The sequence below is a fragment of the Suricata suricatta genome, chromosome 8, assembly GCF_006229205.1.
Source record: "Suricata suricatta isolate VVHF042 chromosome 8, meerkat_22Aug2017_6uvM2_HiC, whole genome shotgun sequence".
Taxonomy (NCBI): Eukaryota; Metazoa; Chordata; class Mammalia; order Carnivora; family Herpestidae; genus Suricata; species Suricata suricatta.
This window is the reverse complement of record NC_043707.1, coordinates 125,204,725-125,217,239: the sequence shown is the minus strand read 5'-3', so window position 1 is coordinate 125,217,239 and position 12,515 is coordinate 125,204,725. Positions and strand designations below refer to the sequence as shown.

Sequence of the window (12,515 nt, the reverse complement as noted above, 5' to 3'; positions counted from 1 at the left end):
CATTCAAAGCCTGATTCTCTGCCTTATTTCTCAGCATAAGCCAGAAGATTCTCAGGGATTTATATTTCTTGGGCCAAGGGGGATTCTCTAATTCATAAAGATTTCCTGATCACTCTCATCTGTGGCCTTTTAGAATTTGCTGCTTTAGAATATGACTCTAATTGAATCTGTAGTTACAGTGTCACATCTAGTTCCCAGAGAGAGAGTTGCAGTCCTTTTCCCTTTCTTGTTTTGGTTCAGATTGTCCTTCCTCCTGTATTCTTTTGCCACACCATGGCTCATCCTGTAGAGTTACTTGTGTGACTCCTCAGTGAAAGGGCATAGACTAGTGCTTTAAAATTGTCTGTTTAATTGGAAAGGCAAAAACTAAGGAGTTTCAAATGAGAGAGTCTTCCTGTGATGATCTTGTCCACAAGCTACCTCTGATTAAAAGATCACTTCTCCTTGGCCTTAGTGCTTATTAGAACTTTATTTAATGTTAACAAGTTTTAGGTTGACTATAAAGTGAAATTTCATATTTTGAATTCCATTTCCCATTGATGCCCAGCGTATTCTGGCAAGAGATGCTTGCTGTAGACATGCTTGACTTAAATACGCTTTTTCCTTCTTGCTACTACTGTGAATTCAGGAGAGTTGCAGGTGCATTTTACTTGAAGGTTTTAAGAATTAAGCAGTAGCAAAGGGATTTGTGTCAACTGACTGATGGTATCAAGAGGCAGGGGCACAGTAAAAATTAGGAACTTGGTCTTATAGCTTGATGATCTACTTTGCAGTCTCCTCTCTTCTTGCACACTAATGAGCCAGACTTGGTGCCTCAGTCATTCATAGTCTAAGACCTTTGGACATTCAACTCTGGACCTCATTGGTGCCATAAAACACTATTACCCTGCAAAAGAATGAAGGTGCTGTAGTGCTCTTATTAATAGCCATGAATTTCACTTTTCTCTTCCCTACTCCCACCTGAAATTCATCTTTGAAGGGAAGACAATACCTTGGGCTTCTTATTTTTCCATCTGCCCTTATTCTGGAAGGTCCTCAGGTGTGTTGACATGGTTTTTGTTCTCTGAGACTTATCCAGTGTGGTGTTTGCATGTCGGCCCAGCCTATCTCAGTGCATGTCAGCTCCAGGACACCCTGTACTCCACAGAGCTTCAGTTAGCACCAGTTAGCACCAGTGTGAATCCTGTGGCTATTAATAGAGGTGGAATCCCAGCTCTGACAGCAGAATTGGGAGAATAGGAAAATATCAGGGCCAAAACATTTCATACGTCATTTAATGAAATTAACCACTTCATAGAAAAGAAAGTTTGAATCATTGCCCTCAAAGGTTCCCCTTTGAGGTACATATTTTGACCTTTTAAAAAATTATAGAGCATTTGTGTTTTCATGGATGGTTATGTTTAGTCTTTTTATAAGGACCAACTCTGCTATACTTCGGATTTTCAGGTTCCTAAAGAGAAAGATGAAATGGTAGAGCAAGAGTTTAACCGGTTGCTGGAAGCTACGTCTTACCTTAGTCATCAGCTAGACTTCAATGTCCTCAATAATAAGCCTGTGTCCCTGGGGCAGGCATTGGAAGTTGTCATTCAGTAAGTACTTTGATACTGCTTTTTGTAGATAGTGAGTTACATTTAGACATTTGCTGTTTGTTTTTCAGCAAGTATTATTTGAGCTAGTTTTCACTTATTTTCATATGAATTAATTAAATCCCAAAGTAAAACCATTTAAAATAATTAAATGATCCCTAAGGCCCCTCTCAACTCTAACATTCGCATCGTTTATGGTACTGAACTATATTTCACATAGCCTATAAAATAATTTGCCACCAGCTAACTTTCTTATTCCAGAGCTTTAGAAATTTCAGTGGGCTTTGATGACCTTGAACGGTTTTTGATGGGCTCAGATCTTGTGCTGCAAAGCTGGCTCTGTGGCCAGGGCATATGTATTCTCTCTTTTAGGTTACAAGAAAAGCATGTCAAAGATGAGCAAATTGAACATTGGAAGAAGATCGTAAAGACTCAGGAGGAGTTGAAAGAACTTCTTAATAAGGTGAAATTTTGTGTTCTCTACATAGCTAAAGCTGCATTAGTAGGAGGGAAACTTCAGAAATTTTAAAAGTTTTGGTTTTTTTCTTAGAAAACAGTGACTAACAAAAGGCACTGTTTTTATCTGTCAGTCTTTTAGCACAATATTATTGGTACATTTTTGCCAGGGGAAATAGATCGTTCCTATGTCAGGTTCCCTTGGCTGTTGCACTGCCCTCTGCTACATTCTGTGACAGAAGGGAGATCAGCTGTGCTGGGGTGAAGGTCCCACTGAGGAAGACAATGAGTCAACATCCACGACCATAATTCATTGCCATAATTACTTTGCTTGAGGTGCCAATACGGGGGTATCCCCCAGTTGTATGTCTATAGAGGGCTCTTCTTTCCCACCACTTCCCAGAGGCCCAGCTCCAGACTGGGAAACCATTTATTTCTCGGATCCTGCCAGTTGCAAACATAACATCAGCGTAGGAAGCAAACATGAAGTGGGACAGCCCCTGTGGGAACTTTTTAATGCAAAAATCTTAGTGCAAGATGCAAAATGGGTGCATCTTGTGACCAGACTCTGGCCTCACCCTCTGTGCCTTGTGTCTTCATCCTGTCGAAAGAAGAGGTCTGTGGCACAGCTTCATGGGTTGTGGCATGTGTGAATTGAGCAGCGAAGCTAGAGAATGGCCAGCTGGTGGGATAGTTGCAGGGCCCAGTACATCAGAAACCTGGGAAACTAACATTAGGAATGGCTACAGAAGGTCCTGTGTGGTGATTTCGCCTTTTACATAATTCAGAAAACAAATCATGACAATTTGTTTTCCAAAACAGTACATTTAACTTAAATTGGTAGTGGTTTTTTCCCCTGGAAATCTAAATATATATTAATTTATATGTTAATATTTATGAATATGATATATAATATGTATATATGTATATTATATATATTAATGGAACATTCCTGGCTCTCCATTTGTTTTTGAATACAGAGATGATCTTCTCTGATACTGAGCCATACAGGATTTCTTTCCTGTCCTAAAATATGTAGAAGAGGTATTTCAGAATTCTAAGGACCTTGCGTCATGACCTGTTTTGGTATAATAGCAGTTTAGGGGAGGAACCAAAGCCTGTGATTTGAAGATGGATTATATCGTTGTCTGAAATGGTGTCTTTGTATTTTATGCTCTAGATGGTAAATTTGAAAGAGAAAATTAAAGAACTCCATCAGCAATACAAAGAAGCATCTGAGGTCAAGCCACCCAGAGATATCACTGCAGAGTTCTTAGTGAAAAGTAAACACAGGGATCTGACTGCCCTGTGCAAGGTGTGGTATACATAACATGCCTACGTGGTTTTACTTGGAGTCCTAAGAAAGATTGTAGATCTAGGAAACTTTGGAAGAAGGAAAGCAACTGGCCAATCACTGGCCATCCTGCCTATGGTAGGAAGGATGAAGGTTTGGTAACAGAGGCCAAGGGCACTGAAAGGGTTAGTTTGCTTTGGGATCTGCTTTTCTTCAGGATTTCTACTTTGTTTTCACAATCTCACCCTTTCACTTACTTCAATCTCAGTTTAGCTCCCTGTCACAGTTTATCCCTGACCGTTTGGAATAATGACAATGGACATGGACTTCAGTCATTTGGTATCAAACTGTCAGGTTGGAATCCCTAACTCAATATTTCCTAGCTAGCCATGGGACCTTAGACTCCTTAATCACCTTATTGGTGATGTGATATTAATACTTCAGTTAAGGGATCTAAAATGCTTTAGATGTGATGTGTATACATACGTGCATGTGTGCATGCATGTGATGGAATACTACTCAGCAATGAAAAAGAATGAAATCTTGCCATTTGCAACAATGTGGATAGAACTGGAGGGATTATGTTATGTGAAATAAGTCAGAGAAAGACATATCCTATGTTTTCACTCATATGTGGAACTTGAAAAACCTAACAGAAGACCATGGAGGAAGGAAAGGAAAAAAAAATAGTTACAAACAGGGAGACAAAACATAATACAGAGAACAAGCTGAGGGTTGATAGAGTGGGAGGCGGGGAAAATGGGTGATGGGCATTGAGGAGGGCCCTTGTTGTGATGAGCACTGGGTATCGTATGTAAGTGATGAATCATGGGAATCTACTGACCCAAGAGTGCATTGTATACACTGTATGTTAACTAACTTGACAATAAATTATATTAAAAAAATAAGCTGTTTTATCCCGTGCTGAGGACATGGTGAATGCACAGGAAATGCTAGTTGCTCTTCTTTTTCACCCTTAGTTGGTAGCACAGTTGTATGCTAGTCTTCATTTCCCCCTCCTGCCTGCCCTGATCCAGCCTTAAGCTGAGGCACACTTGCAGATAAGACCTGGACAGGGATGTGGTCCAGGCCTTACACTTTGTGGAATAAACGATTAGGTTGGTCTCTGACCCATCAAGATCAACCCAGTTCTCTTAATTTTATCAGGAATATGATGAATTAGCTGAAACACAAGGAAAGCTAGAAGAAAAACTTCAAGAATTGGAAGCCAATCCTCCAAGGTAAGGAAAACATAAAGATAGATGTTCAGAAAGATAGCTTTTGCTATTTCTTCTTTTATATTTAGAAGGAAAATTATAAAGCACTCTGGGCTTTTATTTATGTCCAGTGAATGGATTGTAATTTTAATGTGTAAGAGTGTCCTACATACTTAAATATATTGATTTTTAAAAGATAGCCTTTCTCCATAAGATCTGACATTTGAATGAAATATATTGTCTTCTTTGAGTGGGATAGAAGGTAGTACTATTTTAAATTCCCATAATTTTGAGGACTAGGAAAGTATTACACTGTGTTTCCGTTGAATTTTTGACCATGAATACTTGTATGCTGATACTGTGCTCCATGGTGCATCTAGTCTCCACGTGTCTATTTCGTCTGTTCTGTAGTTGGAGATGCTACGCATTCTTGCTTTAAAAAAAATCATGCTTTATTTATACAATAGATACGTTTTTTTTTAATGTTTATATTTGAGAGAGACAGAGCATGAGTTGGGGAGGGGCAGAGAGAGAGGGAGACACAGAATCCGAAGCAGGCCCCAGGCTCTGAGCTGTCAGCACAGAGCCCAACACAGGGCTCGAACCGATGAACTGTGAGATCATGACCTGAGCCAAAGTCAGATGCTTAACTGACTGAGCCACCCAGGCACCTCAGTACAACAAATAAGCTTTAATAATGCCAGGTACTGATATGAAGAAATCTTTTTTTTCAAACAAATGAAGCCTGATAGTAATTTGCATTAGGAAGTGAGCTTGGCACTGCTCTAGGCACCAGTAATAAAGGAATTTCTTTATAAAAGGCACAGTACCAGGCTTAGGTTCCCTCACAGATACGGAGATCATCCACATCAGCCCACAGAGAATAGTGATGTCCTTTTAATAAGCTGTGTTCCTCTGTTTTCATTTTGCAGTGATGTGTATCTCTCATCAAGAGACAGACAGATACTTGATTGGCATTTTGCAAATCTTGAATTTGCTAATGCCACACCTCTCTCTACACTCTCCCTTAAACATTGGGATCAGGTTCGTTTCATTATCATTTCTTTTGCTGTGTGTGTCTTTGAGAGAGCGCTTAGGAGAAACTTAATTTGTATATATGTGTTTAAACAGGTTTATTACGAAGTATAATTTACAGACAGTACGATTTACTATTTTAAATGAACAGTTTGAAGTTTTGCCAAACCTACATGGTCATGAACCACCACCACCACAATCAGGATACAGAGCATGTCCCTCATCCTGAAAAGTTCTCTCTTGCTTCTTTGTGGTCAGTCCCCAGCCCTCCCACTCCTGTCCCAAGACAACCCCTGATTTGCTTTCTGTCACTATAGTTCTGCTTTTTCTAGAATTACATATAAATTGAACCATATGGTATATAATCATACAGAATATAGCCTTTATGTATACTTAGTATTGCCAGTTTTTAAAAATTTAGCCATTTTATTGGGTGTATAGTACTATTTTCATTATGGTTTTATTTCACATTTCCTGGGAAATGGGTGATGTGAAACATCTTGTCATGTACTGCAGGTCTTTTGCCCATTAAAAAAAAATCTGGATGTCTGACTTCTTGTTGTGTTAAGAGTTCATTACATTCCTTAGATTCTGTATGCAATTCCTTTGTCAGATTATGTTTTCTAAGTATTTTCTTCCAGTCCACAGCTTCCTTTTTCATTTTCTAAGTAGTACCTTTCAAAGAGCAAAATTTTTTAATTTTAGGATGTCCATATTTCTCAACTCTCTCAGGCTTTGTGCTTTTTATATCCTGAAAAATCTTTGTTAAAACGTAGATCACTGATTTTTCTCCTGTTTTCTTCCTGAACTTTTATAAACTTAGCTCTTATGTTAGGTCTGTAATCCATTTTGGGTTTTTTTTGTTGTTTTCTTTATGATCCATTTTAATATTTGTGTACCATGAAAAGTGAGGTTAGGGTTTAAATTTTTCCATATGGTTATCTAATTACTTCTAGCACCATCCTTTTCTTCATTTGTCTTGGCATCTTTGTTGAAAATCAGTTGACCATGTGTGAGACTACTTATGGTTACTCCTTCCTGCTCATGTGTTTGTCCGTCCGCACGCCGTTTTCATATGCTCTTAATTACTGTTGCTTTATGATACATCTTGAAATCAGGTAGTGCAAGTTCTCCAACATTTATTTTTTTAAATCATTTTGGCTATTTTAGGTCTTCTGTATTTTTCATAAAGATTTTAGAATCACCTTATCAGTTTTTATAAAAAATACTTCCTGGGATTTTGATTGGTATAGGGATTTGAACATGGTATATCTCTCCATTTCTGAAGTGTTCTTTAATATTTCTCAGCAATCTTTAACAGTTTTCAGTGTACAGGTTTTACATATCTTTTGTCGATTTCTCCTCTTCCTCCTCCATCATTATTATTATTGTTGTTGTTGTTGTTATTATTATTTTGAGGGAGAGAGAGAATCCCAAGCAGGTTCCATGCTCAGCACAGAGCCCTGGCATAGGGCTCGATCTCATGACAGCAAGATCACGACTTGAGCCGGTATCAAGAGTCAGATGCTCAACCACCTGAGCCACTCAGGCTCCCCTTGTTGAATTATTCTTAAGTATTTTAAGTGTGAATTACTCTTGAACTGGTGAGAAGAGCTTCTTTGATCTTGAATGGACTAATCTCTAAGTCTTGGACTTTGACCAGACCGAAGACTCCAGAAGTATTATATTTTTACTCAGCTACTTGAATTTGTGTTGTACATTTTCCTAGTAAAATTAGTTTGAATTCTTAATCTTTGGGTTATACCTTCATATTCTTTAGTATTTGAATTAGAGTGAGGATTGGACTTGTGTGAGTGGTCAGAATCTTTCAGAGTTCCCAGTTTCTTTTTTTTTCACGTAAATACTAAATTAGACGCGTTCTAGTCTCTGATTTATCATTTGAAGTTTCAGTATGTACCCATTTGTAATCTTACTAAGTTTTGAATGTTTTGAACTGACTGGTATGGGGAGCAGATGAATCTGTCACTTAAGTAGTGAGTTCTACCAGCTCGGTATTTTTTGTCTAATCTGAAAGAATCCTGCTATGTTTTCCCCCAGAAATTTCATGAAATTAGAAAATACTGACTAGCCTTTAAGAATGTCTCTATATGGAAAACTTTTCTGTAAATTCAAAGAATGGGGTCATTTTAGGAATTTTTCAGGTCACATCTTGACTTCTTCACTATATGGATCGTCTTGGGCCATTCTCTATAAGCCTAGATTACTTTTATCTAGTTTGACCGCCTTCAGTTTTAAAAGTCTTCCTCATCTTTCAAACTTGTAGGTTTAATAAGTAAAAACTGATTTTGCTCTTAGGTAAAAGAAAAGGTAATTAGGATGGTGAATCTGATATCCTACCAGATCTGTAATGCATTCAAAAGCCAAACAAACTAATCATCTAAATGTATTGAATCATCCTTCTTCACCAGCTCCCACTCCCTTTCTGGACAGTCTGGATTGAGGGGTGAGGTGTAGGGCTGTGAAGAGAAAACTCAGAATACGGCCATCAGGGACATTTTAGCATCTTTTCTTTTCCTTCCAGTTTCCTGGGGCATCTGTAGCAGATGACTGAGTGGTGGTTCTTTCAGTTCTGCCTTAGAATACTGACTTTTCTACCAGCTAGTGTTAATCTTACAGAACTCAGTATATTTGGCATAAATTAAGAAAACATGGATGTATGTCCTTTTCTCTCCTCTTTAGGATGATGACTTTGAGTTTACTGGCAGCCACTTAACAGTAAGGAACGGCTACTCTTGTGTGCCTGTGGCTTTAGCAGAAGGCCTAGACATTAAATTGAATACAGCGGTGCGGCAGGTTCGGTACACTGCTTCAGGTAGGTCATCGCTTCGCTGGTGAGATAAACCTTTTACTCTGAAATGGGTCTTTTATTGAGTTTGACCTACAGAAAAAATGTTTGGTACATTTCCTGATCAATGTTGTGTAAACTGACTCCTCTAATTTTTTAAAAATTAGCGTTTATAAAAGGAACCCTGTAGAGTCTCTGATGTTCTGATCCCATCATTGCGTAAACCAAAAATCTGAGGCAAGTTTTAGAGTTTCCAATTTATACGTGGATTAGTTTGGTATTGTAACAATAGCCATTGAGTTTGGATCTCATTTTGCTGAGCGTATTCTTAAATACCAGGAGTTTGGCCTCTAGACACAGTGGGCCCCGCCCCTTGTATTTCACCATCTGCGTCTCGATCTTTGGATCCATTCCTTTATATGTGGGCTAACCGCTCAGGCTGGTTTCTGATTCTGGGAGTAATCTGCTAATAAGTTGGCTTCAAAGATGGAATTGCCCTGTGATTCCCATGGCGGCTCAGTGCTCACTGTTGCTGGTTTCAGGGAACATTTAATATTGACTACAAACAACCCGCTGTCCACCCACCTTGGGAATTAATAGTCTAGAACTCTTTATGGTAGCTAGTCCCCACTGCCCTCTCCCAGGGCCCTCATGACAAGTGGAGATGTGGTCATCAACCTTGCTTGCCTGTTTTCTTGAACTGCAGAGATTACCACAGATATGTATAGATTTTTTATAACCAATGAAAGCGTTTTCCATTCAATTTTCCCTTCATATGTAGCTTCTAGCTGATGTTGAGACATATAGCCTTTAAACAGCCATTTGCAGGCAGGTTAAGGACAGAAAGTAGACATGAATTGAGCTTTCATACCAATTTTGAGCTATTTATATATTTTTTGAAATTATGTAAATAGGTATTTATTGAAAAAAATCAAACACAATGAGGAAAAATACCATTAACCTATTTCCAGTGCCTTTTCTGCAGTCAACTTTGAGCTTTCTTCCTGTGTCACAGTGCATTCTCAAGAACAGCCTGCTCCGCACCACAGTCTTACGGTTCTATTCTTCCCTTGTCCTTTAGTAAGCACGTAACCACGGTGGAGAGGTATTGCTTTTATTGTTACAGACCTTTATTCTTAACTTTGGTTCAAATTTACTTAATCTCTGATAAATAATAAGGTTCTCCTATTAATCCAGAAGACCACCAGTGTCTCAGGAAGGTAAAATTATGTGGTGGTGGTGGTGGTGAAGATCCAGGACTCTGAAGTTGGAGTGTTAGTGTCTGAGTCCTGGCACCTGTTACCTACCCATGTGGCCTTAGACAAGCTATTTCACCACATTCCACCACTGCCTGTTTTCTTCTATTAGAAAACGAACAGATTTCATAAACTTACGGTAAGAATTATCGGAGACAGTATGTAGATTCTACTGTGCACTGAATATTCAGTGTCATCTTTATCACCAGTAAAGTCTTTTCCCTCCAACCTCTCTAGGATGTGAAGTGATAGCTGTGAATACCCGCTCCACAAGCCAAACCTTTATTTATAAATGTGACGCCGTTCTCTGTACCCTTCCCTTGGGTGTGTTGAAGCAACAGCCACCAGCTGTTCAGTTTGTGCCGCCTCTTCCTGAGTGGAAGACGTCTGCCGTCCAAAGGATGGGATTTGGCAACCTTAACAAGGTAACTTGCCCGAGGCACTGCTCTGCATACCCGCTGCACAGATACCGGTGTGGGTGCCCTCCAGTCCGAGAGCAGAGCGCTCTGCGTTTCTGTGTGTGTGGCTGTGCTCTCAGCTCTGTGATATCAGGGTGAGTTGAGGCCTGTCACTTCCTTCATTTCAGTGCCTAATTATACATAAAGTATCTATGAGGACTTAGTCTTCCGGGAGCACTTCTCAAACCTAAGCCTAAAAAAGAGTTCTAAATGTTGTCCTAAGGAATACATTTGTAATAGGGATTTCTATCTAGGCTTATACTGAGAGTGGATTAGAAGAAACTTTAATAAGGTCTGAGGAGGAAGTGTTTCCTGTTGAGGCACCGCTCTGCCCAGAGCCATGTTCTTGGAGTCATGTCCTCAGTTCGTGGGCTCCTTTTGTACGACAGGTGGTGCTGTGTTTCGATCGTGTGTTCTGGGATCCGAGTGTCAATTTGTTCGGGCATGTTGGCAGCACAACGGCCAGCAGAGGTGAACTCTTCCTCTTCTGGAACCTTTATAAAGGTAACTCTTCCTGGTTTTAATCTTCTTCGTATCCTTACAGGAGTAAAGAATTAGGAATATTCTGATTTTTTTTCAAATATGTATGTCTTGATTTCTTATTAATTCAACTAACCAGCAATTCCTGAAAATCCTGCCTGGGTACTGGGAACAGAGCGGGGAAAGCCTGCCTTTCAGGAGCTCACAGCCTAGTGGGAAGTACAGTAAGGGGGTGAGCCGTCGAGGAGCCGGGTGTGAAGTACAAGGCCACAGTGAAAGGCCAAGGCGCTGTGAAGCAAACATAGAAAGAAGAACCAGCCCAGCTCGGGGGCACAGAACCGGGGGAAGCTTCCCCCAGGGGAAACGTGAATTCCTCATTCTCAGACTTTTGTATCTGACCGGGCTCTGAATCTTTGATCACTTCCTTTAGAATGTATCTATCAAACTCCTACCTCCTGTTTTAAGTTCTTCTGTAATTGGATTACCCTCCTGTATGGTGCTTAAAATTTTTATATATGTGTGTATATGCATACATATAAAACATATCTCTTCCATGTCTTCTACCTCAGGGCCTCTGTATTTACCTTGGTCTGGGCCTAGGAAGCTTTTATTTTTCTTCTCTTTGTTCCCAACATAGCATACTCTGCCAGCCTTCAGGGCTTGACCTAAATGCCACTGTTTCAGAGTCCCTTCAGGACACACAACCTCCACTGCCTCAAATCTAAGTGAAATCCCTGTGGGGGTGCCTGGGTGGCTCAGTTCGTTAAGCATCTGACTGTTTTGGCTCAGGTCATGATCTCTTGGTTTTGTGAGTTCAAGCCCCACATTGGGCTCTGCGCTGGTAGCACAGAGCCTGTTTGGAATTCTGTCTCTGCCCCTCCCGTACTCATACTGTCTCTGTCTCTCAAAATAAATAAACTTAAAAAAAAATTAAAAATAAATTAAATCCCTGTATTCTTTGTATCCTTTCTCTTCGTTGCTTTTATCAGTCCATAATTATAGCTGTGTGATTATTTCTGCTGATCTGTGGAGTTTATAGTCAGTAGCTTTTACATCCCAGTATCTAGTGCTGTGCCTATCACAGAAGTCTGTGGCATAAATGTTCACCAAATGGGTGGGTAAAGGTGGTGATGGGCTTGGAGGGGCCTGGAATAGTTAAAAGGATGTAGCTCTTGCCCTAGAGCTGTGTAAGATGGTCAGGACTAAGAATTGTGTGCCTAAATATAGGAACACTTGGTTTTCTTAGCAAGGTCTGAAGTAATGTCCTCAAGGCTTCTGTATCCCACACAGCTACACGTGCTGAGGTGCAGGAGCCACACTTTCCTCACCTGTAGTTTGCCAGCTCACTTCTAGGGATGGAATTAAAGTTGCTGTTCCGGAAACATGACTTGTCTCCAGCACAAGTGTTGCGTGTCTATCCATTGGTCATCAGATTTCAGGGTGCCTAGAATCATGTGGGGCCTGACAAAGAGGTTCTTGAGAAAAGTCCATAGGAGATCCTTGGAATTGTCCTTTCTGTTTTTCTAGCTCCGATACTATTGGCATTAGTGGCAGGAGAAGCTGCTGGCATCATGGAAAACATAAGTGATGATGTGATTGTTGGCCGATGCCTGGCCATCCTGAAAGGAATTTTTGGTAGCAGTGCGGTGCCCCAGGTAAGTAAGTGGGTAGGGGCAGGTGGGGATCAGGAGTTCACACTAAAGCAGGGTTTGACACAGTCTCTTTGCATTGGTCAGGACAGTTTCGGCCAGAATGGAGAAAGAGGTGCTGGGTTTACATGAATGCTGATGTTTAGAGTCCATGATGTAAGCGCAGGGTTTAGAAAAGCCCCTGCCCCCACCCCCCCACCCCCGTACATGGCCTGGGGAATTGAGCCAGCTGTTTGCTGCATATCCCTGCTTGTCTCATCCTTTGTATCTAGATGTGG

The 12,515-nt window shown here is 40.3% G+C and overlaps 2 protein-coding genes across 4 annotated transcripts in view; one reads left to right on the top strand and one right to left on the bottom strand.

Moving 5' to 3' along the window:
* Positions 1–12,515, top strand: part of KDM1A (lysine demethylase 1A) — a 56,526-nt gene that overhangs the window by 41,990 nt on the left and 2,021 nt on the right. For all 3 annotated transcript variants that reach the window (XM_029946600.1, XM_029946602.1, XM_029946601.1), the window contains 9 exons: positions 1,447–1,589; positions 1,959–2,049; positions 3,223–3,357; positions 4,504–4,577; positions 5,486–5,597; positions 8,289–8,421; positions 9,888–10,075; positions 10,498–10,612; positions 12,116–12,243. In XM_029946600.1, coding sequence (XP_029802460.1) covers positions 1,447–1,589; positions 1,959–2,049; positions 3,223–3,357; positions 4,504–4,577; positions 5,486–5,597; positions 8,289–8,421; positions 9,888–10,075; positions 10,498–10,612; positions 12,116–12,243 — 1,119 coding nt within the window. The remainder of the gene's footprint in view (positions 1–1,446; positions 1,590–1,958; positions 2,050–3,222; positions 3,358–4,503; positions 4,578–5,485; positions 5,598–8,288; positions 8,422–9,887; positions 10,076–10,497; positions 10,613–12,115; positions 12,244–12,515) is intronic.
* The window catches only part of LUZP1 (leucine zipper protein 1), a 109,417-nt gene continuing 104,003 nt past the window's right edge, over positions 7,102–12,515 (bottom strand). The window contains exon 6 of the transcript XR_003911628.1: positions 7,102–10,645. The gene's annotated coding sequence lies outside the window, so the exon portion shown is untranslated. The remainder of the gene's footprint in view (positions 10,646–12,515) is intronic.